At 48.8% G+C, this 22,657-nt stretch overlaps 1 protein-coding gene across 1 annotated transcript in view; it reads right to left on the bottom strand.

The window, feature by feature from the left end:
• HEPACAM (hepatic and glial cell adhesion molecule) overlaps positions 1-22,657 on the bottom strand; it is a 72,586-nt gene that overhangs the window by 36,818 nt on the left and 13,111 nt on the right. The window contains exon 2 of the mRNA XM_030538378.1: positions 419-760. Coding sequence (XP_030394238.1) covers positions 419-760 — 342 coding nt within the window. The remainder of the gene's footprint in view (positions 1-418; positions 761-22,657) is intronic.

Here is a 22,657-nt window from a genome sequence, read left to right as displayed (position 1 = left end):
TTCCCAAGACTGATGCAAAAACCAAGCAGGAAACGTTTGGGTCCCTCCACTAACCCTAACTACGGCTTTTCATTGAGAAGGTCGGAGCCCTTACAAATGTCCTTAATAGTTAACCAATCTGGCAAGAGAAATGCAGACTAGATGAGCTTGTGCTGTAAAATGGATACTTGGAAAGTGACCCTGCTTATGAAAAACTAAGGACTCGGAACAGCTGTGGTTCTAAGAACTTTTACTGAGGTTTCTTCTGCATTTAGCATGGAGCAAAATCCCCCTGGCAGCTCTCTGCTGGGCTACAGAGAGCTGGCCTGGATCAGTCCTTTAAGTTCTCTGTAATAAAGAGAGAACAAAGGGACTTCAGGGAGGATTTTACTGAAGAAAGGAGCTGTGCTTGTTTTCTTGGGAAGTTCTGTACACTTACTGTCCACGGTAAGGTTAATGTTCTTCTCCCCGGTAAAAGTGTCATCTGTGATGGAGATCTCCACCTCATAGGTGCCCTCATCTGACAGCTGCAGGTGACTGATCAGCAGGGAGCCATTCTCAAGTATTTTAATCCGGTCCTTGTAATCAGGGCGCAGGTTGCCAATGATCTCGGTGCCAATGGACTGCACCACTGTGGTAGGCTTGTCTCGCTTCAGCTGCCATTTGACCACAGGTTTATCGCTGCTGGTGCTGGTGTACCTCACCGAGAGCAGGGCAGGTTTGCCAACTGTGCCATGGATGAGGAGAACTGGGCTGGTGATATTGACGCCTTCCAGTAGGCCTAGAGGGAAGAGACAGCAGGACAGGTTAAGGCAAGGCTAAGACTTGTGTTATCGCTGTGGGAGTGACAGTCTAATACCTGTGTTCAGCTTCTGAAGATGCCCAGATGTTTCCAGAAGCCTTGTCAGGCTCAGTCTTAGCTGCCTGCTTATGCAGTTAATGAAAGTACTGGGCCTTCTCTCCTGAGAGTTTATTACACATTAGGCAGGAGCGCTGGCTAAGTGAAAACAGAACTGAACCCTTCTCAAGGCAATGAACAAAACCTAGTTCCAAGTATGATGCTGCTGATCCTTGCAGCTCAGGCTGCATGGCCCTTTCCTCCTTACTGTGGTTTTAAATGCACAGCACCTTCCCTCCCCGCCCCACATCAACTTTTAGGCATTTCACAAGGAAGAGGAAATCTCGTTCTCTGCATTTGACAGGATATTGAAAAGCAGAGAAGTGACATTCTTGCCTCAGGACACAACAAAACAGTGAAGCACTGCTGACTCCAGTGCCCTTCTCTAGCCACTAGTGCACACTACCTCCAGTGGACTGTGGACAGAAAACTGAGCCACACGAAGCGGGACAGACTTCCCCAAGGAGCAGCTCTGAATTAATTTTTTTAATCAATGTGTTCTCTGTCAGGGCTACATAAAGAACCCAGGTCTAGACATCCAGGAACCGTCAGCGAACCTGCTGCCAGTGGTCTTGGATACAAAGGCTGGGATACACAGTATTGAGGTAGGGCGGTAGAGGGCCTACCCCAATGGGTATAGCTAGCAGCTGGAATATTCTACACATACTAACAAAGCCATTAGCCCCACAATTCACGGTGCTCTACCATTTCAGACACTGTGCACACACAGCAGCTCCAGCGAGTCAGAGAGACCTGGCAGTGTGCTAATAAAACCATATCAGCATGCATCCGACAAAGTGGGTATTCATCCACGAAAGCTCATGCTCCAAAATGTCTGTTAGTCTATAAGGTGCCACAGGATTCTTTGCTGCTTTTACAGATCCAGAATAACATAGCTACTCCTCTGATAATAAAATCATAGAATATCAGGACTGGAAAGGACCTCAGGAGGTCACCTAGGTCCAACCCCCTGCTCAAAGCAGGACCAATCCCAGACAGATTTTTACCCCAAGTAGCCCCCTCAAGGTTTGAGCTCACAACCCTGAGTTTAGCAGACTAATGCTCAAACCACTGAGCCATCCCTCCCCTGATGGTTGCCTGATGGAGAACAAACCTTCATCTTTCCCACTGCCTTTAACAGCCTGGGGCAGGTGCATGCTGTAGAACTGCACTGTCACATATAACTGGACCTCTCTTCTGATCCTACAATGCTGTGCAATGTCTTGGTGCACAGGTGAGCAGTCACAGCCATAGTCCACCCCAGAGGTGTCTGCCTTTCAATGGTGGGTAGTGAAATGATTTATTTTAACTGTCGTGGTGGTAGCATCCTCTAGAGTTAAGACTGCAAAAGGATGTGCATTAACATGTACAAGGCTAGGCCGCTTAGGAGACATTTGCACAGCCCTCACAGTGACAAGTGCAATATCAGTGCCTTCCATTAATCAAATAAATAAAATAGGAGCTAAGATAGAACTGGGCCTGACCTCTTTTGCCTTAAACAAACCAAGGAAGTTCAATTAGAAAATGAGGACAATGTTAAGATTAAACACCGTTAAGCTCGGGGTAAATAAAAAAGTTAGGGCTGAACACGTAACTGTAAGTCCTGGGGTCAGGGAGGTGCCTATTGCTGTCCTCATGAAAACCCACCTAGATTTGGCTAAGTTATAAGCATCTAGAAAATGCTGTTTAGTAGAGGCTTGCTGAGAAACTCTCTGAACAGTCCATCGGCACTGAGCATGCTCCCTCCCCACAGAGCTTCCTGTGCATCAACTGCTATAAGCTTGCTCAAGCTCCACAGAGTTTCCGACAAGCCAGTGGTACCGAGCATGCTCCTAGCCATCACTCAGGGTACGTCTACACCTCAGTCATTGGGCCAAAATCTGCACTCCAAGTATGCAGACACCTCCTTCCGACTGCACTTACAGCTGTGTGTGTGTGTGGAGCGAGAGGGAATCTGGCCTGCAGAGGCTGGAGGTGGAAACGCTCTGCTAAGTACTCCAGTCCATCTATCTCATTGTCAATGCAGGCTCGTTCCCTACAGAGCGTGAGCTAGCACTGCACTCGCTTCACTGCCAGAGTCCATCATGAACATGCAGTGTGTGGCACTAAAACATCAATGACTGCCACGTGGCAATATTTGACTTTATTGCAGAATTCCCTACCCTGCAACTAGGAAATACCCCCTTCAGATGATCCTCTAAAGATGAAATATTGTGAAGTATTTTGAGATCTACTGAAGAAGAACACTAGATAAGAGCTAGGCATTATTAATAATTTTATGACTACTGCAGCCAAGCAGGACATGCAGATTATTCTTTTAAATGGTGCTCGCTTTGTTCAGAAAATATTTTCCATGTTGTTTTAAAATGCTCGTTTCTATTGATGGGTTACCAGATTAAATAGCTAGCCACAAACCCGCACAGCAGCTAGGACAAAATCCCCTGCCAAATGAGAACAAATGAGCCAAACATGAATTAGCCAATTAAGAAAAGCGAGATCAGCCCTAAAGAACACAGTTCAAAGAGACACACCTCAGCCTCGGCTAATCCACTGTTACACACAGTTTCCAATGTTTTGGTGGGTGTAATCCTTGCGCTGCTGCTCTTAAATGCACATTTAGAACACTGTCTCTGAGAATCGCACCCTTGACTGGCATGTTTGAGGCAGGCTGATGGGCGAGGTCAGCCTCCCAGACACCATTATGAGGAAGTCTCCAAATCATTTCCCCCACCTTTGGCAAGGCAAAACAGCTTCAGGCTTTGGCGGGAGGCACAGCCTGCCTGACCTTTCAGTCCCTCGGCACCCATGGCACAATGTCAGCAATGTGAAGGGCTGCTACACTACCAAGTTAATTACCTAGAACTTGTGTGTCTGGAGTGGGATGATGTATGAGCTCATCACCATTCAGCCAAACACAGTGACAGGAGAGAGGCCAGGAGAGCCTCCCCATGTAAAAGGCAAGGAGCCAAGACTTAGCAAGAAAGGGAAGGTTAATGACTGCAATGGGCAACTAGCACAAGGAGAGCCCTGCAATTCCAGGGGCCCATTTTAAAGACAGTGCTCTACAATGCATATCGTACAGCAAGGTTGCTGGGCCAGTGCTAAACTGGCGGAGGGCCTGTCTGGTTGCCCTGCGACAGCCAGGGCCCGGTGAATAAGGGGTTAACTCCAGTTCAGGTCCCTCCTCCCACAGGTGCTCTGGGCTCTAAGGTCTGCCGTTGCTGCAATCAGAGGCATGACTGCAGCATTTGCAGACGTACCGGAGCTAGCTTTCGCTAGTACACTGGAACATCAATAGCAGTGAACCTGCAGCGGCATGGGCTAGTCACCAAGTACGTACCCAAGGTCCTGGGTGTGCTGCCACAGCCTCATAGCTATTTTTTTTCAAGCTAGACCTGAACACTGGGGGGCTACCCATACTGCAGTCACACCTCTGATTGCAGTGTAGACGTAACTCCAGGGCTGGATTTGAACTTAAATGTTACCTCTAGAGATCTGCTCTTGAGCTAGATCATTTCAGTCAGAGCAGCCACATGGCAAAATAACTCAGGGGCTGCACAGAGTGTTGGGTTAGCAGCTAAGTTGAGTTGTAGCCAGTACTTCCATCGTTGGGGGAAGGAAGATCTAATGCAGGATCAAGGTCTGTGCAGCTGAAGAGAAATTCCACAAGGGGCCCAGCTGAAGCAGAACATACGTGTATTAGTTATTGTCCCTAACTCCAGTCCCGTTCACCAAAAGCTTGATGGGATGTAATCAGTAAGCTGTGGACTCCAGTTGATGGTGTTCTGCATTTCAAGCTGATTTCAGCACCAAGCCTCCTCTGTTCCATTGAATGGTTCCTTAAGGCTCTTTTAAGAGTTGTTGTACTAGGCTCACAGCGCAGTGATTGCAAAAAAATCCAACTCCAATCATCTCCACCGAAACCAGGCAATGGAACAAAGAAGCAGAGAGAAATTTCCCTTGGTGACCTTGCACTTACAGGATTACCAGGAATGTATGCATGTAGGTGCATATTGTTATAGGGTGCCCGTCAGAAGAAAACACACTGCTGTCCCCATGAAAATCTGCAGGGCCAGTCACACCCATTAGTCAGGAGGCCACTGCTCTGAAAACCCAAAGCACCTCTGGATGTGTACAGCTCATGGGGCCTCGGGGGGGGGGGGTTATGGAGCAGCCAGTGGACAAATGTTGCCAGAGGCCTGGCTGCTGAGCCCCAGCTAGAGCCATTTCCCTGACCGAGCCCCTCTCAACCCGCTGCCACGCTGCACATGGCTCTGAGAAGCCTCGAAGCGGCGTTTGTGCTGCTTTCGATCTGGCTGGTCTCCGAACACAGTGCTCAGTGCAAGAGAGAGAAAAGGGGCTGGGGGTCCAATACCTCTGTCCCAGGTGTTCTCCAGTGACCCTGCCTTAGCACACCCCTTCCACCTCTGCTCTGGCACCTGCTTCACCAAATGCATGTGTGTGCTGAAGCCTCACTCCCCAGGGCCGAGTGCCAACTTTCCCGTGTGTTCCATGCATCCTGGAGCTGGGTGCTCCCTGCTAGTGTCAGAGCAGCTCGGCAGTCAGAGCCTTGCTCTGGGGCTCTCTGGTCTCACTCTAGTGATTCTTTTGGCAGGACTTGGATCAGGCAAAACAAAATGTCTCTCGGTCCTTCTTTAAAGGATTTTCATCACACGTGAACTAAACCCTACAATCCTGGCACTGGCTGGAGACAAACAGCTCCAACACCAGTGGAGACGCAGGTTCAAGGGTGCCGCAGTCTATGTCGGCTGCAGCCTGCCCGAGGCCTTGTGTCTGCGGATAGTGGGGAGTAGAGGATCGAGGGGGACAGAATGAGAGCAGCTGGCTTCAGCAGCGTTACTGAGCGTGCTCTGTCCATGTGAGCATGCTTAGTACAAGCCAAGCAGCAAATCTGGGGGAGCACATAACCCCACATACCCCGTCTCCCATGCATCTCCTCTGAGCCTCACTAATATCAGGCAGCTGTGCCTCTGAGTCACAACACCAATCTGTGCGAGTCGGATCAGCTAACTCCACAGGCAGTTGGCTCCCAGGCTAGACTCCTACCATAGATAACCTGTGCCTGCTGATGGGGGGATTGGGGAGGGCAAACCCCCGGAATAGCTCAAGTCATGCCAACCCCCCCCCCCCACCCTCCTGGAAAGCAGCAGCCCCTCCCTACAGCTCTCAGCTGTTCCCTTGCTCCAGCTCCTGGGCTCAACTGCTCTGCAGGGAGTGAGCCCAGCCATATCATGTGACCAAGCAATCGAGGGGGGGCATGTGACCCCACATCCTGCTCCCCATGTCACCTCTGCTTCCACCTGCACCGATGGTGTAAGTTACACCTCCCTGCACTGATTTGGCCCAGAAGTGGCCTTGCCCTAGGCAGGACAGGCAGTGCCACTGCTGCTGCTGTCTTTCCAGAGGGTCACCCCAGCGGGAGTGGGTCCCTCAGGGTCCTGCCCTGCAGGCTGGGCAGAAGGGAGAGTTACCTTTACACAGTCACTCTTGTTTATGCAAGAAAATAACATGCACTGTCCACAAAGGTGTTTCTCGGTAATAGATCAGCCCATCCCCCGGCTGCTCTGTCTGTCCCTGTCCTGGCCGGGCTAGTGCTGTTTTCTACTGCCAAAGTCTCCTCCTGGATGGACCTTCTGCCAGGGCACCATGCAGCTGGCACAGAACCTGGGCCAGAACTGTTACTCTACAGCCACCGCTTAATCATTGTGCTGGGAATGGCAGGGGAAAATATTTCCCTGTTTCACTGATTTTCAAAACCCATTGGGGTCCATCCAGCAGCATGGACTCAGGTTAAAGCAACTGCCTCCAAGAACTAGTGGGGAAACTAGTTATTAATTCAATCCATGGTTGTAACAGTCAGTAAACCACATGACCATGGAGTGAAATGTGTGCAGACCGCCCCCTACTGCCTCATGGCTCTAGAAGAGCGCTGAGTGCTGCAGATCCTGGCACCAGGGTGGGTGCTGAAGGGCTGAGACATGGGGCCAGACTTCCAAGCCCTCTGTATCTGCAGTTGGGGCCAGATTTTCAAAAATGCTCAGCACTCAACATGGAGACACTTCCTTTGGTGCCTAACTGGGAGCTGAGCTCTCTGGAACATCTGGCCTAGGAGCCTACTGTACGCACCTGTAGGACGTCCTAGGACTTTGTCTTTTTGCAATGAATCGGTCCTAGAGGAAATCTGGAAATAGTGAAGCAAGGGACAAAAGTCTGCTCGCAGTCACACTGGTGTAAAACAGAAGCAACACTCTAAAATCCATGTGGGGTTAATGGAGAGCAGCATCCAGAAAGAAAAATATGTCAACCAGAAAGAAAAATAATTGAATATTTTAATGAGATGGAACCAGATAAGACCCCTGTGGCATCCATCTCCTACAGAGAGCACAAACTTCCTCTCTCGTTTTAACTGCTCATCTAGATGAGGCTGAAGTGAGGGGCCTTCCTCTGACTCCCGGGTATTAAATGTCTAATTCTAGCAGGTCAAGCACAGGTAAATCCCTCTTTGCTGTTGCAGGGGCAGGGGTGACCACACCGAGGCCTGGCCCAATGGTCAAGCTGGAAGCCATAGCCAGGCAGGGAACCCAGGTCCCTCCATCTGCCTGGTGAGGGGGAGCCTGAGAGCAGCCTCCAACCTGTGTCCCCACCTCCCCGGACCCCCTGTCCAGGGAAGGTGGAGGATCCACATCTTCCCACAGCTGCCTGGGCACCCCAGGCCACTCATACCCTTGCTGGGGTAAGAGCTTCTGTCCTGGTCAGGGGACGGGGCCTTGGGGGGAAGTGGAGGGGCAGGGAGCTGGGTCCATGGTGAAAAGTGGGAGGGCCATCGCCCCTTGCCCCCCCTGTTCTGGTCCCCCTGTGCAGAGGGGTACAGAAACCACAACATAGAATTGTCTTATGTTAATGTTGGGTCTAAACTTTTGGTGAACTTTGGAGCAAAAAAACACCCAGACTGGCCGTCTCTGCATAATCCTTTCTGAACCTTTTTTGAACAAAGCACTGACCTGCAAACTACTCATGACACCCCCTTCCTCAAGTAGCCATTAGCCTTTATCTCTATGCATTTACTTGTTAAACTTGCTCTTCCTGTAAAATCTTGATTGATTATGCATGACCATTATCTTTTGTTAATCACTTTGTTTACTTCTGTGTATAAATATTGATGCCCACCCCTAATAAAGGGGCCACACTTATTCTAAAGCTTTTGGGGTAGTGTGTGCCCGTTGATCAACGCATTTGTGTCTGGTCTCTGACAGAATTGTGGGCCCATATTCCAACTCCGCAGCAACCTCGGGTGTTGGAGAGGTGAGTGAGGACTTGCTTTATTACCTAACAATTTGGGGGCTCGTCCGGGATTCCTTCTGGTGCGGTACCTCTGTCCAGTGGTCAGACCACTCATATATGAATTGGCAAGGCGCCACAGGAGATTTCTCCTAGCCAATTCAATATTGAGAGGTCGTGTATTGGACAGCAGGGTAAACGCCAGTTGGAGGGCTCCTGTCAGACACCATGGGTCAAGGGACTAGAGTGCCTCTTGAGAGTCCGTTGGGGATTGTAAATAAGTTATGGAATGAAGGGAAACTCCCAGTACAGACAGGAATGTCTAGGAAGAAGTTGTACACACTATGTGTAAGGAATTGGACTGGGTATACCGCGGTATTGGCCGACTCGGAGATGAGGTGGCCTTCGTATGGCTCTTTCGAGCAGGCTGCCTTAAGAGGAGTAAAGAGCCAGATCGAAAAAGACCATCCGGGACAGTTATGTTACTGGTTTTGTTGGGACACAGCAGCAGAGCTGTGGAAATCTTTAAAAATTATGGCAGTCAGGTACTCTCCCGAGAGTGAACCCCCTCCAGGTTATTTCGATGAAGGGTGTAGACCACGGCGTGTTTTGACTCGTCAGCTGGTCCCCTCTGCACCTGCCCCTATTCCTCCTCCGCAGGGGAACTCTCTCCTTGTAGCAGAGGGGAATCTGCAGGATCCCAGATTGGAATTTGTGCAGAAGGATGAGGAGGAATTGGAGGGGCCAACCTCGGGAGGAGTAGTTACTAGGCTTAGGTCCAAGCAGGTACAGCAGGGTGCATGCCCCCCCCTGAGGATAGCCTAGAGGATGTCTCTGTCAAATCTCTTGCGAATAATAAAAGTATGGTTATAGAGATGCCTTTACAGGTGCACGATCAACCTTATATGAGCAATGATGGACAATTGCAACATGCTAGTATTGTGGAATATAAAGGATGGCTAGAATGGGATTTGAAAGAGTGGGGACAGTTGTCAGGGTCTTTTGGGGAAATCCCCGAAAGATCATAGAACTTCTAGAAAGATTGTTTTTAAGTTATAATCCTACTTATACGGATGTGGATCAGTTGTTAAGTAGAGTTTTGACTGGAGAAGACGTAGTAGATTGTGGATGGCAGAAAGGACATGGGGAGATAGCAATGCAGCTAATGTTACTTGGATGGATAGGCGGGATCTGGCCGCTGGCTGGAATCCCCTAGACTGGACTCAGCTAAGGCTGACTCAGCTGCGAACAGATAGAGAGCGATTGTTAGAGAGACTCAAGGAAATGGCTCGCCGCTCGCCTAATCAGGCTAAGTTCATGCAGATTCGGCAGGAATCTGATGAGCCGCCCAGAAAGTTCTGGTCGAGGCTATTGGAGGGGGCCCGAATGTTCACTCAGATGGATCCTGAGAGAGAAGCAGACCACCCTACTCTTATTTCATTTTTTGTGAATCAGTCGGTGCCCCCTGTAAGGGATTACTTCTTAAAGTTTCGCCCTGGTTGGGGAGGTGAGTCAGTCACTTCAGTGTTGGAAGTAGCTGATTTTGCCTGGGAGAAAGAAAGGGAAAGTAGTAAAAAGAAAGAGAAAAAGGAAGAATATAAGCTGATGGCTTTAGCTTTTCACGGTGGTGTTCGAGGCAAAGGCCGTGGCCGTGGCAGGGGATTCCAGGGTGCCCGGGGAAGAGGGTCCTGGCGACCCCAGCCATCAGGAAATTGTTTTCAGTGCGGACAGCCTGGTCACTTTAAACGTGAATGCCCCTGGGGACGCCCAGAAGGTCTGGCTGCATCCGCAGATGCTTACACAAGTGAGGAATACACCCCTGCACCACCAGCTCAGCCCATCCCCCAGGCCTGGATCAACTATGGAAAACAGCAGCAGCCGCAGCAAACTCAGCCTCCTCAATGACGGTACCCCGGGGGCGAAGGCAAACAATGTGATGGTCTTATTTCCTTAATGTCTTTAGCCGGCTCCTTTCTCACTTTCTCTCCTCCCAGCGAAGAGCCTCGTTTAACCCTTTCAGTCCAGGGACTGCCTGTCTCTTTCCTCATTGATACTGGGGCTACTTTCTCTCTTTTAAATCATGCCCCCTCTCCCTGGCTATCCTCTGAGGTTAAAACTGCGACTGGGGTGGAGGGCAACCCACAGTCTCTGGGACTCACTTTGCCTTTGAATGTTATTTATGCTGATAAATGTTTTTCTCACCGTTTTCTTTTTTCCCCAGCTTGTCCGATCCCTTTGATGGGCCGGGATTTACTCTGTAAGCTTGAGGCTACTTTAACCTGCACTCCTGAAGGGGTAGGATTATTGATGACAGTGTTAGGAGATTCGGCCCCTACTCAGGGTAATTGGGAAACACCCCCCTCTCTCTCCCCTGACCTCACTGACTTGCCTTCAACCCTCTAGGGAATTTCTGACACTGATGTTGGCCTGCTCCTTTCGGCAGAGCCCGTAAGGATTCAGGTAAAGCCTTCCTTAACCCCCCCGTCAGTCCCTCAATACCCCCTGTCGCTGGAAGCCCGGGAGGGCATCCGCCCCATTATTGAGGGATTCATTGCACAAAAGCTAGTCCGCCCTCAGCGCACTCCCTGTAACACCCCTATACTGCCTGTCAAAAAGCCTCCTAAAAAGGACGGAGACCCTGTTCGTTGGCGCTTTGTACAGGATCTACGAGTTGTTAATCAGTATGTGGTCCCTCTTCATGCAGTAGTTCCTGACCCAGCTACTATCATCAGCCAAATCCCCTGGGATGCTGAGTGGTTCACTGTTATTGACTTAAAATCAGCTTTTTTCAGCATTCCTGTGCACCCAGACTCTCAGTATCTCTTTGGTTTCACCTGGGAGGGACAAAGTTATGTCTGGCAACGACTTCCTCAAGGCTACAGAGACAGCCCCACGATTTTCAGCCAGTGCCTCCGCCACGACTTGGAAGGTTTCACCAGTCCGCAGGGATCCACATTGGTCCTATACGTAGATGACATCCTATTAGGTAATCGCGAAGAAGCTGCCCTCCGCATCGATGGTAAGGCACTTTTATTATACCTACACACCAGAGGCCACAAGGTAGACCCTAAAAAGATTCAGTGGGTCTCACAGAAGGTCCGATATCTGGGCTTCCTGTTAACCCCAGAAGGAAGACAGATGGACCCAGCCCGCATAAAGACTATTCAAAACTGCCCTCTACCGAACACCAAGAAACAACTTCGAGGTTTCTTAGGATTAATTGGCTTCTGTCGCCCCTGGTTGCCGTCCTGCGGGGAGTTAAGCAAACCGCTCCACCGACTCACTGCTAACCTTGCTCCTGACCCTTTGCAGTGGTCCCCGGACACTATTCAAGCCTTTCAGTTACTCAAGGACAGTGTGGCCTCCTCCATGTCTCTCCGCCCCCCCAATTACAGCAAACCCTTTCACCTTTTTGTCCACGAGAGAGGCGGAATTGCTAGTGGTGTCCTTACCCAGCTGAGCGGGCCCCACCATTTCCCGCTTGCTTTTTACTCTCAGCAAATCGACCCTGTCGCTCAGGGAACCCCATCCTGCACCCGGACTCTGGCAGCAGCTGCCCTGCTGATCACAAAGGCAAAGAGCCTAACCCTGGGTCATTTTACCACGGTTTGGACCTCTCATGCCTTGTCAGCCCTTCTGCGTAGGGGCACAACCCAAGTCTTTTCGGCCCATCGTCAGCAACAGCTAGAGGCCGAACTCTTAGAAGACACTAACCTAATTTTTGAAAGGTGTGGACCCCTTAATCCAGCTACCTTGCTTCCTGACCTGCCAGTCCCCCAGGACCAGCACGACTGTGTGGAAGTAGTTTCCAGCATCTTACAGATAAGAGACAACCTGTTTGACGTGCCACTGGACAACCCCGATTGCATCCTCTTCTCGGACGGAAGCTCCTTCTATGTTGATGGCAAGCGTTTCACTGGTTATGCTGTCACCTCTGAATGGGACATTCAAGAGGCCGCCTCACTGCCAGGCAACTGGGGAGCCCAAGCCGCTGAACTCTATGCCCTGGCCCGAGCTTGCCAGTTGGCCGCTGGTAAGACCGTTACCATTTTTACTGATAGCAAATATGCTTTTGGAGTTGTGCATTGTCATATCCACCTCTGGAAGTTCGAGGTTTCCAGACAGCTGCCGGTAAACCCATTCAGCACCTCCCCCTCATCCACAAGCTTTTGGACGCCCTCCAAAAACCCTCCGTCCTGGCTGTAGTTCACTGCCGGGCCCATACTAAAGATAGCAGCCCCGTTACCCGTGGGAATGCCCTGGCTGACGCCTCCGCCAAGAAGGCTGCCACCTTACCTTTAGCCATGCCCACATTGGCTATTGCAACCTCCTCCTTTACTCCACCGCACCCCGTACCAGTACCCGCTGCTGAACTAAAATCATGGGAAAGCCTCGGGCCACTCTGGTCAAAGGGACCTGGCTTATGCCAGATGGCCGAGCCTGCCTCCCTCGCTCCACATACCCTGTGGCAGTTCGCTGGCACCATGATAAAGGGGGTCACTACGGCACGCACGCCCTCGTGGACACTATCGCTCGCTTTTGGTATGCTCCAGGCATTCAACCCTATTGCCTATCAATAGTGAAAGCATGCAGCACATGTCAGCGTAATGGACCTGCTCCACCTCTTAAACAAAATTAAGGGTGGAAGACCTCCGCCTGCTGCTCCATTTCAACATCTTCAAATTGATTTTGCAGATATGCCAAAGGCTTTTGGAAAAAAGCACCTCCTTGTTTTGGTTTGCCCTCTGACTTCCTGGGTCGAAGCTTTTCCTACTGCTAATTGTACTGCTGCCACAGTGGCGAAGATTCTCCTTAGAGATATTGTACCCCGTTTTGGCATCCCTCTTGTGCTCGACTCAGATCGCGGACCTCACTTTACTGGTCATGTCCTTGGCCATTTAGAACAAGGACTGGGCATTTCACACTCCTTTCATACACCCTACCACCCCCAGTCTAGCGGGAAAGTTGAGCGTATGAATAGGGAACTTAAGTTTACATTGGCTAAATACTGTCAGGAAACAGGATTAAAGTGGCCTCAGGTACTTCCCTTGGTCCTGTTTCACCTTCGTACTCGCCCAACCCGCGCATTGGGATTATCCCCCTTTGAACTGCTCTATGGACACCCCCCTTTCAAAGGCGGGGCGCTACCACGTGCTGATGTTTCACTATTGGGAGGGGATCATATGACTGCGTGTCAGTTTCTCTCCCTACAGGCTCGCCTCCGTACCCTTTGGAAAGCCTCGCAGTTTTCCCAGACCGTGCCGCTGGAGGAACAAATCCACCCGTTCCAACCAGGGACTTCGTCTGGGCCAAAAGTTCGTTCGTGACGACACCCTCCAGCCAAGGTTTACTGGACCCCACCAGGTTCTTTTGACAACCCAGACTGCAGTGTTCCTGGAAGGACGCAAATCTTGGATCCACCACTCCCACGTCAAGCCAGCCGTAGTGGACCACAGTGACGGACCAGCAGCTCTTGTCACCACTGAGGACACTGCCTTCGACCAGTGGACCAGCTTACCTCTCTCAGACATTAGACTTAAATTAACTCGAAAAAAATGAGAGGACCCTTTATTTTGACAACTGTATGTTTTTTATGCTTTTTCAGTTTATTTTCTGCTTATGAAGATAATGCTTTTATTAGATATTCCCATGAGGTTAAAACTCGTATTTTAGGAAATAGAAGTGATTGCTGGGTATGTACTCAATTTCCAGTAAATGCAGCACAGGGACTCCCCTTCACACCCATTCCCCTAACCACTGCTAATATGACTTGGATGCCACCGACTAGAATAAAAGATCCAGTCCAACCCAATCTTACATGGGACAAAACAGAAGTGCCAATTAACAAATATCTCAGGGTAACCAATCAAACAGGATCACTGTGTTTTGTTAAAGAAAAAGGGTCAACTTTTGTGGGAACAAGTAAATGCAACATATATTTTAATGGCACCGCCTTTAGTAAAAATCTTGGCTTCAAGCCTTGCGCATCCCACTTATCCCATATGTGGATCCCTCACCCCGATCCAACCTTTTCAACTTTTTCATGGAGGGGCAGGTTTTCACAGTCAGTTTTTAAAAAGCCCTGCTCAGAGCTCGAGGGTGTCCAACTAATTGTTAAAGGATACACAATTGCCTTCTACAACTGCTCAAGCAGTACTACACTGCCCTTTGAGGACAACACTACCAAATTGTGCCTCTGCAGTTCACACAACGACCCCTCTGCGTTACCAGGGGAACAGTGGTACAACGGGCGGTGGGTTACCTCCTACTTTGAGAAATGGAATACCCAAAACGCATTATATGGAACATACTGGGTGTGCGGGCCCAAGGCTTATTATTTCCTCTCCCCTGATTGGGCAGGGTCATGTTATTTGGCATGGCTAGCACCGCCTTCTCGGATCTCCCTCACCCCCCCTCATTTTCCCCACGTTCGTAACATCCGTGAAACTGACAGAGATATTAATCTCCGTGATGGTTTGTCCTGGCAGCGGTGGGCTGGTCACACTAGCTTGAAGGGTGCTATCATCCGTCTACAGGGACTATTAGAATCTTTGACCAATGAAACTGCAACCCTATTTGAAAACCAGGCCGGGGAAATGTCCCAGCTGCGCCAGTTGGCTTTGCAAAACAGAATGGCTTTAGATATGATGTTAGCAGCCCAGGGAGGAACTTGCGCCCTCATAAATGAAGAATGCTGTGTTTTTGTAAATGACACCTACTCTGACACTTTTCAACGTACCAAACACCTAAGGGAAATGGCTAAAAACTACTCCTCTGGCCAGCCACCTTATGATTGGTGGGGAGCCTTATGGAATTGGCTGCCCGGATTTGGGTGGGTTAAAAACCTCTTGGTGGGTGTTGTTGGGGCCATGGTAGTCCTTATAATACTGTGTTGCTGTATTCAGTGTGTCCCCTCCCTCATAAACTCATGTAAGTCAGTTTATTCTTTTCCCACTTCAGCTAAAAGCCTTACTCTCTTCGAATTGGCCCAGGCTGAAATTGCCAAGCGGCCCTTGAGATCTTGAAATAGGGTGTAGCTTTTTGATTAATAGTTATCTCAAAGCTACAAATGGAGGAATGTTGGGTCTAAACTTTTGGTGAACTTTGGAGCAAAAAAACACCCAGACTGGCCGTCTCTGCATAATCCTTTCTGAACCTTTTTTGAACAAAGCACTGACCTGCAAACTACTCATGACACCCCCTTCCTCAAGTAGCCATTAGCCTTTATCTCTATGCATTTACTTGTTAAACTTGCTCTTCCTGTAAAATCTTGATTGATTATGCATGACCATTATCTTTTGTTAATCACTTTGTTTACTTCTGTGTATAAATATTGATGCCCACCCCTAATAAAGGGGCCACACTTATTCTAAAGCTTTTGGGGTAGTGTGTGCCCGTTGATCAACGCATTTGTGTCTGGTCTCTGACAGAATTGTGGGCCCATATTCCAACTCCGCAGCAACCTCGGGTGTTGGAGAGGTGAGTGAGGACTTGCTTTATTACCTAACATTAATATAATGCTCAAGTGATCAATCTGCCGCTGGGAACAGCTGTTTCTGGCCCTTTAAGTATTCAGAGGGGAGCAGGGTGGGAATGCTGCATTCAGACACCTGTCGTCAAAGAGCTTGGCGGAAGGATCTCTGTTTCTTAAGGTGGTATTTTTATATGATAAGGCCAGAAGGGACAGCTGTGATTATCTAGTCTGACCTCCATTATAACAGAGGCCATAGAACTTCCCTGAATTAATTCCTGTTGGAAGGCACTCAGGTGTGTAGTTCAATGTAAAAATCAGTGTCAATAACTGACCTGCTCACCAGCCAGGGAAGGAAGGTCAGGAGCCAAAAAGAAAAGAAAGAAAGATTAAATTCAGTGTAGGAAAGGCAGAGAGAAGCAGCAGAAATGCCTTGTCGTGGCTGACGGGAAGCACGCCAGAGCCACGCTGGACAATCTGTTCCCAGCTAAGGCTCTTTCTCTTGCTGCTATAGAAAGGGGCTATTCCTTGTGTCAGGTGTCATGGCAACAAAGTACTGGAACTGGGAAAGGGGGAGAGGGGCAGAGAGTGCTATAGAGACAGGAGAACCCAGTGAGAGAGCGAGGGAAGCTAGATTGAGAGAAAAAGAGAGAGAGAGAATAAAGAGTGAGTGAAAATGTTTGATGGAAAGAAGAACAGAGAAATGATTGAGATGGGGAGAGGGCAGTAGGAGAAAAGGGAAATCGGCAGACATGTGTGGAGGACAGGGATAAAGGACAGAAATGTAAAGTAGGGAAAGTGGAGAATGGAGCCCACATTTCTATGGAGAAATACAGTCTTGGCGGAACTACCATTAAGTGGATACATAATTGGTTAAACAACTTCAAACAAAGAGTAACCAGAAATGGAATGATGTCAGATTGTAAATATCTCAAGTGGGGTTCCACAGGGATCTGTTCTGGGCCTTGTGCTATTTAACATCACTATTAATGACCTGGAGTAGGAACAGACAGCATATTGATCAAATCTGCAGATGGCACAAAGCTCGGGGGTGGGTAGGGTTGCCAACACTTTGAAAGATAGAGCTAAAATTCAGAGGGATTTTGATAAATTGGAGAACTGTGCTATAGGTAACAAAATGAATTCAACAAAGACAAATGTAAGGTGCTACACTTAGGGAAGAGAAACCAAATGCACAAACACAGAATGAGGGGAACCTGGCTTGACAGCAGCACTGCTGAGAAGTCAACATGAGTCAACAATGTGATGCTGTTACCAAAAAAGCAAATGCAATTTTAGATTGTATTTATAGAGGCATGCAGGTCATGGGAGGTGATAGTACCACTCTAGTCGGCGCTGGTTAGGCCTCAGCTGGAGTACAGAGTCCAGTTTTGGTCACTACTGTATAGAAAGGATGTGGAGAAACTGGAAAAGATCCAGAGGTGAGCAACAAGGATGATCAAATGGATGGAACACAAATCATACGAGCAGAGGCTGAAGGAACTGGGTATTTTTAGTTTGGAAAAGAGGAGATTAAGGGGGGATATGATAGTCATCTTCAAATACTTGAAAGGCTGCCATAAAAAAAGATGGAGAAAAGTTGTTTGCTCTTGCCACAGTGGACAGGACGAAAGGCAATGGGTTCAAACTACAGGCTTGGCTACACTTGCGAGTTACAGTGCAATAAAGCAGCCCCGGGCACCCTAGCTCACTCCCCATCCACAATGGCAAAATACGTAGAGCTCTCTGACTCCGCAGCTACAGTGCTGCAGGTTCTCCACCTTGGCAAGTGGAATAACATTTGCTTCGCCCCTGCTGGAACACCACAGCGCCAGAGTGGACAAGGTGTTGCATTATTGTGCTGTGATCGGCCTCCGGAAAAGTCCCATAATCCCCTTAAGTCAAGTGGCCCCTCGTCATTGTTGTGAAATCGGCTGCAGGAATGCAGAAATGCCCTTTCAAAGCTCCGTTTTGGAGAAGCCGGCTGCATATCCATTTACTGTTTGCCTTGAGTGAGTGAGAGAGAGAGGCAAGGGGGAGAGGGGTCTGAATTACAAAACAGCATGCTGACACACTCTCAGCACCCCAAAAACCCACTCTCTCCCCCCACATACACAAAACACACTCCCTGTCACACTCCACCCCACCATCCCCATTTGAAAAGCACACTGCAGTCATTGCATGCTGGGATAGCTGCCCATAATGCACCGCTCCCAATGCTGCTGCAAGGGCCACAAATGTGGCCATGCCAGTGCGCTGTCAGTGTGGACAGATTGCAGAGCTTTCCCTACTGCGCTGTACGAAGGCGGGTTTAACTCACAGCACTCTACATCTGCAAGCATAGCCATGCCCTAACTGTAAGCAGGGTAGGACAATGGAACAGATCGCCTAGGGAGGTGGTGGAAGCTCCTTCACTGGAGGTTGTCAAAAGGAGGCTGGATGTCCTTCTGGCTTGGATGGGTTAAATACAACAAATCCTGCATCTTGGCAGGGAGTTAGACTAGATGACCCTTGTGGTCCTTTCTAACCCTATGGCTCTAGGTTTCTAAGATGTGAGTGAATGACCCTGCAGGCTGGAGAAAGTGATGGGAGATTGAAATCCCATTATGGGGCAGGGGGAGATGCTGGAAAAGGTCATTGAATATCTCTGATTTCTATGGCTAAGGCCTGCACCAGGATCTTGGCAGGGGTGGGGTTCTGGAAATGGCAAGGCTGACAGTGCTGGCAGATTAGTGACTTTCAGATAAAGGAGGATGTTTGGGGCCTATGGTGACTCCAATATTTTTGGACTTTGGAGCAAGCTACGGCCTGAATTGTCCTCCTTGATTTTTTATCACTGCTTCTCCTCTGGATGTTCCTCCATAGGCTCTCTCATGGTGGTTCCTCCTCTCTTCTGCTTTTTGCGCAGGCACCACAGGACTCTGTCCTTGGCCCCCTCCCCTTCTCATTTCACACTTTTTCTTTGGGTGAGCTCCTCAATTTGTACGACTTCAGCTGCCTTCTCTCCACTCAGGACTCAATCTGACCTCGCTGGTCCTGCCTCATCTCCCTCCATCCACCCTGCCACAGGACCTGTCTGACATTCCCTTCTGCAGGACTCACTGCCAGCTTTAACTCCACAGGTATGTCTACATAGCATTTTGGAATGAGTCTTTGATCCAGTGCTCTAAAAATAGCTGTGTAGACTGTGCATTGAAGTTGTGGCTCAGGCTGGAACTTGGGCTCTGAAGCCTGGGGAGTGAGGGAAGGGAGGGGCTACTTCACAGCAAGTCTGTTCAGCTATTTTGAGAGCACTGAGTGAGTCCCACTAGCCCAAGTCTGTCGATTGGGGCTGGGAGGCTCGCTCCAAAATGCCGTTCAGACCTACCCTAGATGGCCAGAAACCGGTCTCAATGGATTCCAAGGCCAGCAGGGACCATTGTGATCATCCAGTCTTCCTCCAGACATAACGCAGACCTGCCCCCAGATAATTCCTGTTTGAACTACAACTGAGCTTTTAGAAAAAAAATTGTGATTTAAAAATGTCCGATGATGGAGAATCCACCGCAGCCCTTGGTCAGCTTTTCCGCTGGTCAATCACCCTCATTGTTATGGTTTATTTCCAGTCTGAATTTGTCTAGCTGTTAGATTGAAGAGCCCATTGCCAAATGGAAGCCAGCTGGAAGCCAGTTGTGATGCACAGGTTAATTTGTAAAGTCATGTGTATAAACATGTAAAACTGAAAATAGCTTGAAACTTAAAAGCTGGACAGCAACAGACCACTCATCCCAGCGATGACTGACCTTGGTGATATTCTAACCCAAAGAGCTCTCAACCACGCTTGTAGCTCTTTCCATCTCTTGACAGCGACTCAACAGTCATTCTAGGATTCAGAGTGATGTTTTCGGTTATTCGTGCAGGTTGTGTTGATTAGTGTGTGGATTGTGTTGTGCTGAGAGATTGGTGTTGATTTGTGCAGGTGGGGAAGAAGGTGAGGGGTTGTGCTGAGGTGAGGGGTTGTGCATCTTTGAATTATTGTGTGTGCTGGTTGTGTTGATTTGTGTCTGGGGGGGTTGTGCTAGGATATCAGTGCAGGTGATGAATGATGGGTGTGTGCTGCCATGAGGGGCTATTTGTGTTTGGGCATGGGTGGCGCATGAATCGCTGACTGGGGGAAACTAGTCCCCAACCCTGCCCCTTCTGCACACACACCCCCCACCAGAGTCCAGAGCTCCCCTACAGCAGCCACCAGCCCTTGGTCCAGACTGGGCTCCCCAGCCCTGGAGCACCAGGAGGGCAGGTGGTGTGGCCTCAGCCTGAGCTGGGGCCACTGCACAGGGGGATTGGAGCCACGGCAAGTGGGAAGGAGGATGGGGGGAGCCTGGAGGCAGAGCATGGGTGGGGCCATGCCTGGCTGTTTGGGGAGGCACAACCTCCCTCAGCCTTTCATACCCACCGCCCATGGTTTGGGGTTATTGTGTGTGCTGGCTGTGTAGCTGTGTGGGTGGTTTTTAACAACTGTGGTAGCTGGGTCCCACAATCCACCATTCGTGTGGTCTCCCTTGAACAACCAATGAAATTGTTGCATGCAAATTTACTGTAGAATAAGAGTAGTGATTGGTGAGTTATCTTTGATATCACAACCATCTAGGACTCTTGGCATGGCATAGATACATGGCTTACTGTTGCACGGGTGTAATTCATAAAATCAAAATGACTGAGAACTTAAAAATTGAATGGTAACAGACTGTGAATCCCAGTGATAATTTGTTTTCATGATATTCTGAACAAAAAGAGGTCTCAGCCATGCTTGTAGTTTTTTCCCTCACTTCACACTGACTCAGACATTTTATGCTTCAGAGTGACACGGAGAACGACAATCTTGGATTCTTATTATATAGATTTGTTCTCTTTATAGGTACTTGCAGATCATGATCAGGTCATCTCTTTACCTTCCCTTTGGTAAACTAAATCAACTCAGCTCCTTGAATCTATCACCATCAGGCAGGTTTTCCAATCCTTTAATCATTCTTGTAGCTCTTCTCTGACACCTTCCAATTTATCAACATCCTTCTTGAATTATGAAGGCCAGAACCTGACACAGGATTCCAGTAACAATTGCACGGGTACAAAATACAGGGTTAATAGAACCTCTCTAGTCATACTTCAGAATCCCCTGTTTATAAATTCAAGGACTGTATTAATCCTTTTCACCACAGCCTCATACTGGGAGCACATGTTCGGCTGATTACTCATCATAACCTGCAAGACTTTTTCCGAATCCCTGCTTCCTAGCATAGAGTTCCCGATTTTGTAAATATGGCCTATATTCTTTGATCCTAGAAGTAAATGTTTACATTTGGCTATATTAAAACACAAAATTATTTGCTTGTGCCCAATTTATCAAGCGATTCAAATTGCTCTGCACTAGTGACCTGTCCTTTTCAATATTTACCACTGCCCTAATTTTTTGTGTCACCTACCAACTTTATCAGTGATGATTTTATATTTTCTTCCTCGTCATTGATAAAAATGTTAAATAGCGTAGGGCCAAAAACACATCCCTGCAAGACTCCACTCGAAACACATCTGCTCAGTGCTCATTCCCGGGTTACAATTATATTTTGAGACCTATCAAGTTAGCAATATTTTAATCCATTTAATGTGTGCCATATATATTTTTGTATTGTTCTAGTTTCTTAAACAAAATGTTGCGTGGTACCAAGTCAAATGCCTCACAGAGGTCTAAGTATATTAAATCAACACTATTACCTTTAAGAACATAAGCACAGCCATACTGGGACAGACCAATGGTCGTCTAGTACAGTATCCTGTTTCTGACAGTGGCCAGAGCCAGACGCTTCTGAGAGTTGCAGGTTTAGGGACACCCCAGAGCATGCATCCCTGACCACTTTGACTTATAGCCATTGAGGAACCTATCCTGCATGAGTTCCACAGGTTGATTAGGGATTGTGTGAAGTACTTTCTGTCACGGAGTCACCGGGCGATGCTCTCTAACTGCTCCCCACCAAGCCAGTCAGGACTTTGGGGAGCCTCCTCTCCCTTGGAGCAGACTTGTTCAGGGCAAGAAGCTCACACGTCTTCACCTCCTGGGTCTCTCCTTGGAGCATTCAGCATCCTCTGCCCCTCCGTGCGCTTCCCACAGCGAGCCCACCCAGGCAGGGTCCTGGGGAAGCCACAGGGTCCTGCACCCCCACTTTGCAGTCAGACGTGACTCTTAGCCAGCCAGTAAAACAGAGGTTTATTCGATGACAGGAATAGGGTCTAAAACAGAGCTTGTAGATACAGCGAACCGGACCCCTCGGCCGGGTCCATTCTTGGGGGCAGTGAGCCAGACCCCCCACTTCTGCACTTCACTCCTTGTCCCCAGCCAGCTCCAGACTAACAACCCCTCCCAGCCCCTCCTCTCTGCTCAGCTCCTTTCCCAGCCCAGGAGGTCACCTGACCTCTTTGTCTCCAACACCTTCAGCTGACACCTTTGCAGAGAAGGGGCCCAGGCCATCAGTTGCTAGGAGACAGAGTGCCAGGCATTTAGGTGCACTGGCCCCTTCCTCTGCAGCAATCACACACCCTTATTCCACCACCTAGATATTAAGAACTGCTTAGGGGACACTGAGGCACCAACACAGTATTCAGAGCAAACATTAAGAACATTCCAAGTTCATCACACTTTCTTTTGTTTGTTTTAAACCTGATACCTAGTAATTTCATCAGGTGACCACTATATATTGTGTTATGTGAGGGGTTAAATTACATTTTCCTATTCACTTTCTCCGCACTATTCATGCTTTTATAGACCACTGTCATATCTCCTTTTAGTCGTCTCATTTTTAGACTGAACCGTCCCCGTCTTTTTAGTCTCTCCTAGTACAGAAGCTGTTCCATACCCTTAATATTTTCATTGCTCTTCTTTGCACTTTTTCCAATTCTAATATTGCTTTTTGGATACGTGACAATCAGGACTGCCTGCAATATTCAAGGTAGGGCATACCATGGATTTATATAGCAGC

The sequence above is a fragment of the Gopherus evgoodei genome, chromosome 19, assembly GCF_007399415.2.
Source record: "Gopherus evgoodei ecotype Sinaloan lineage chromosome 19, rGopEvg1_v1.p, whole genome shotgun sequence".
In the NCBI taxonomy this organism is placed as follows: domain Eukaryota; kingdom Metazoa; phylum Chordata; order Testudines; family Testudinidae; genus Gopherus; species Gopherus evgoodei.
The sequence above is the reverse complement of the archived record's forward strand: the minus strand, read 5'-3'. Positions and strand labels throughout refer to the sequence as shown.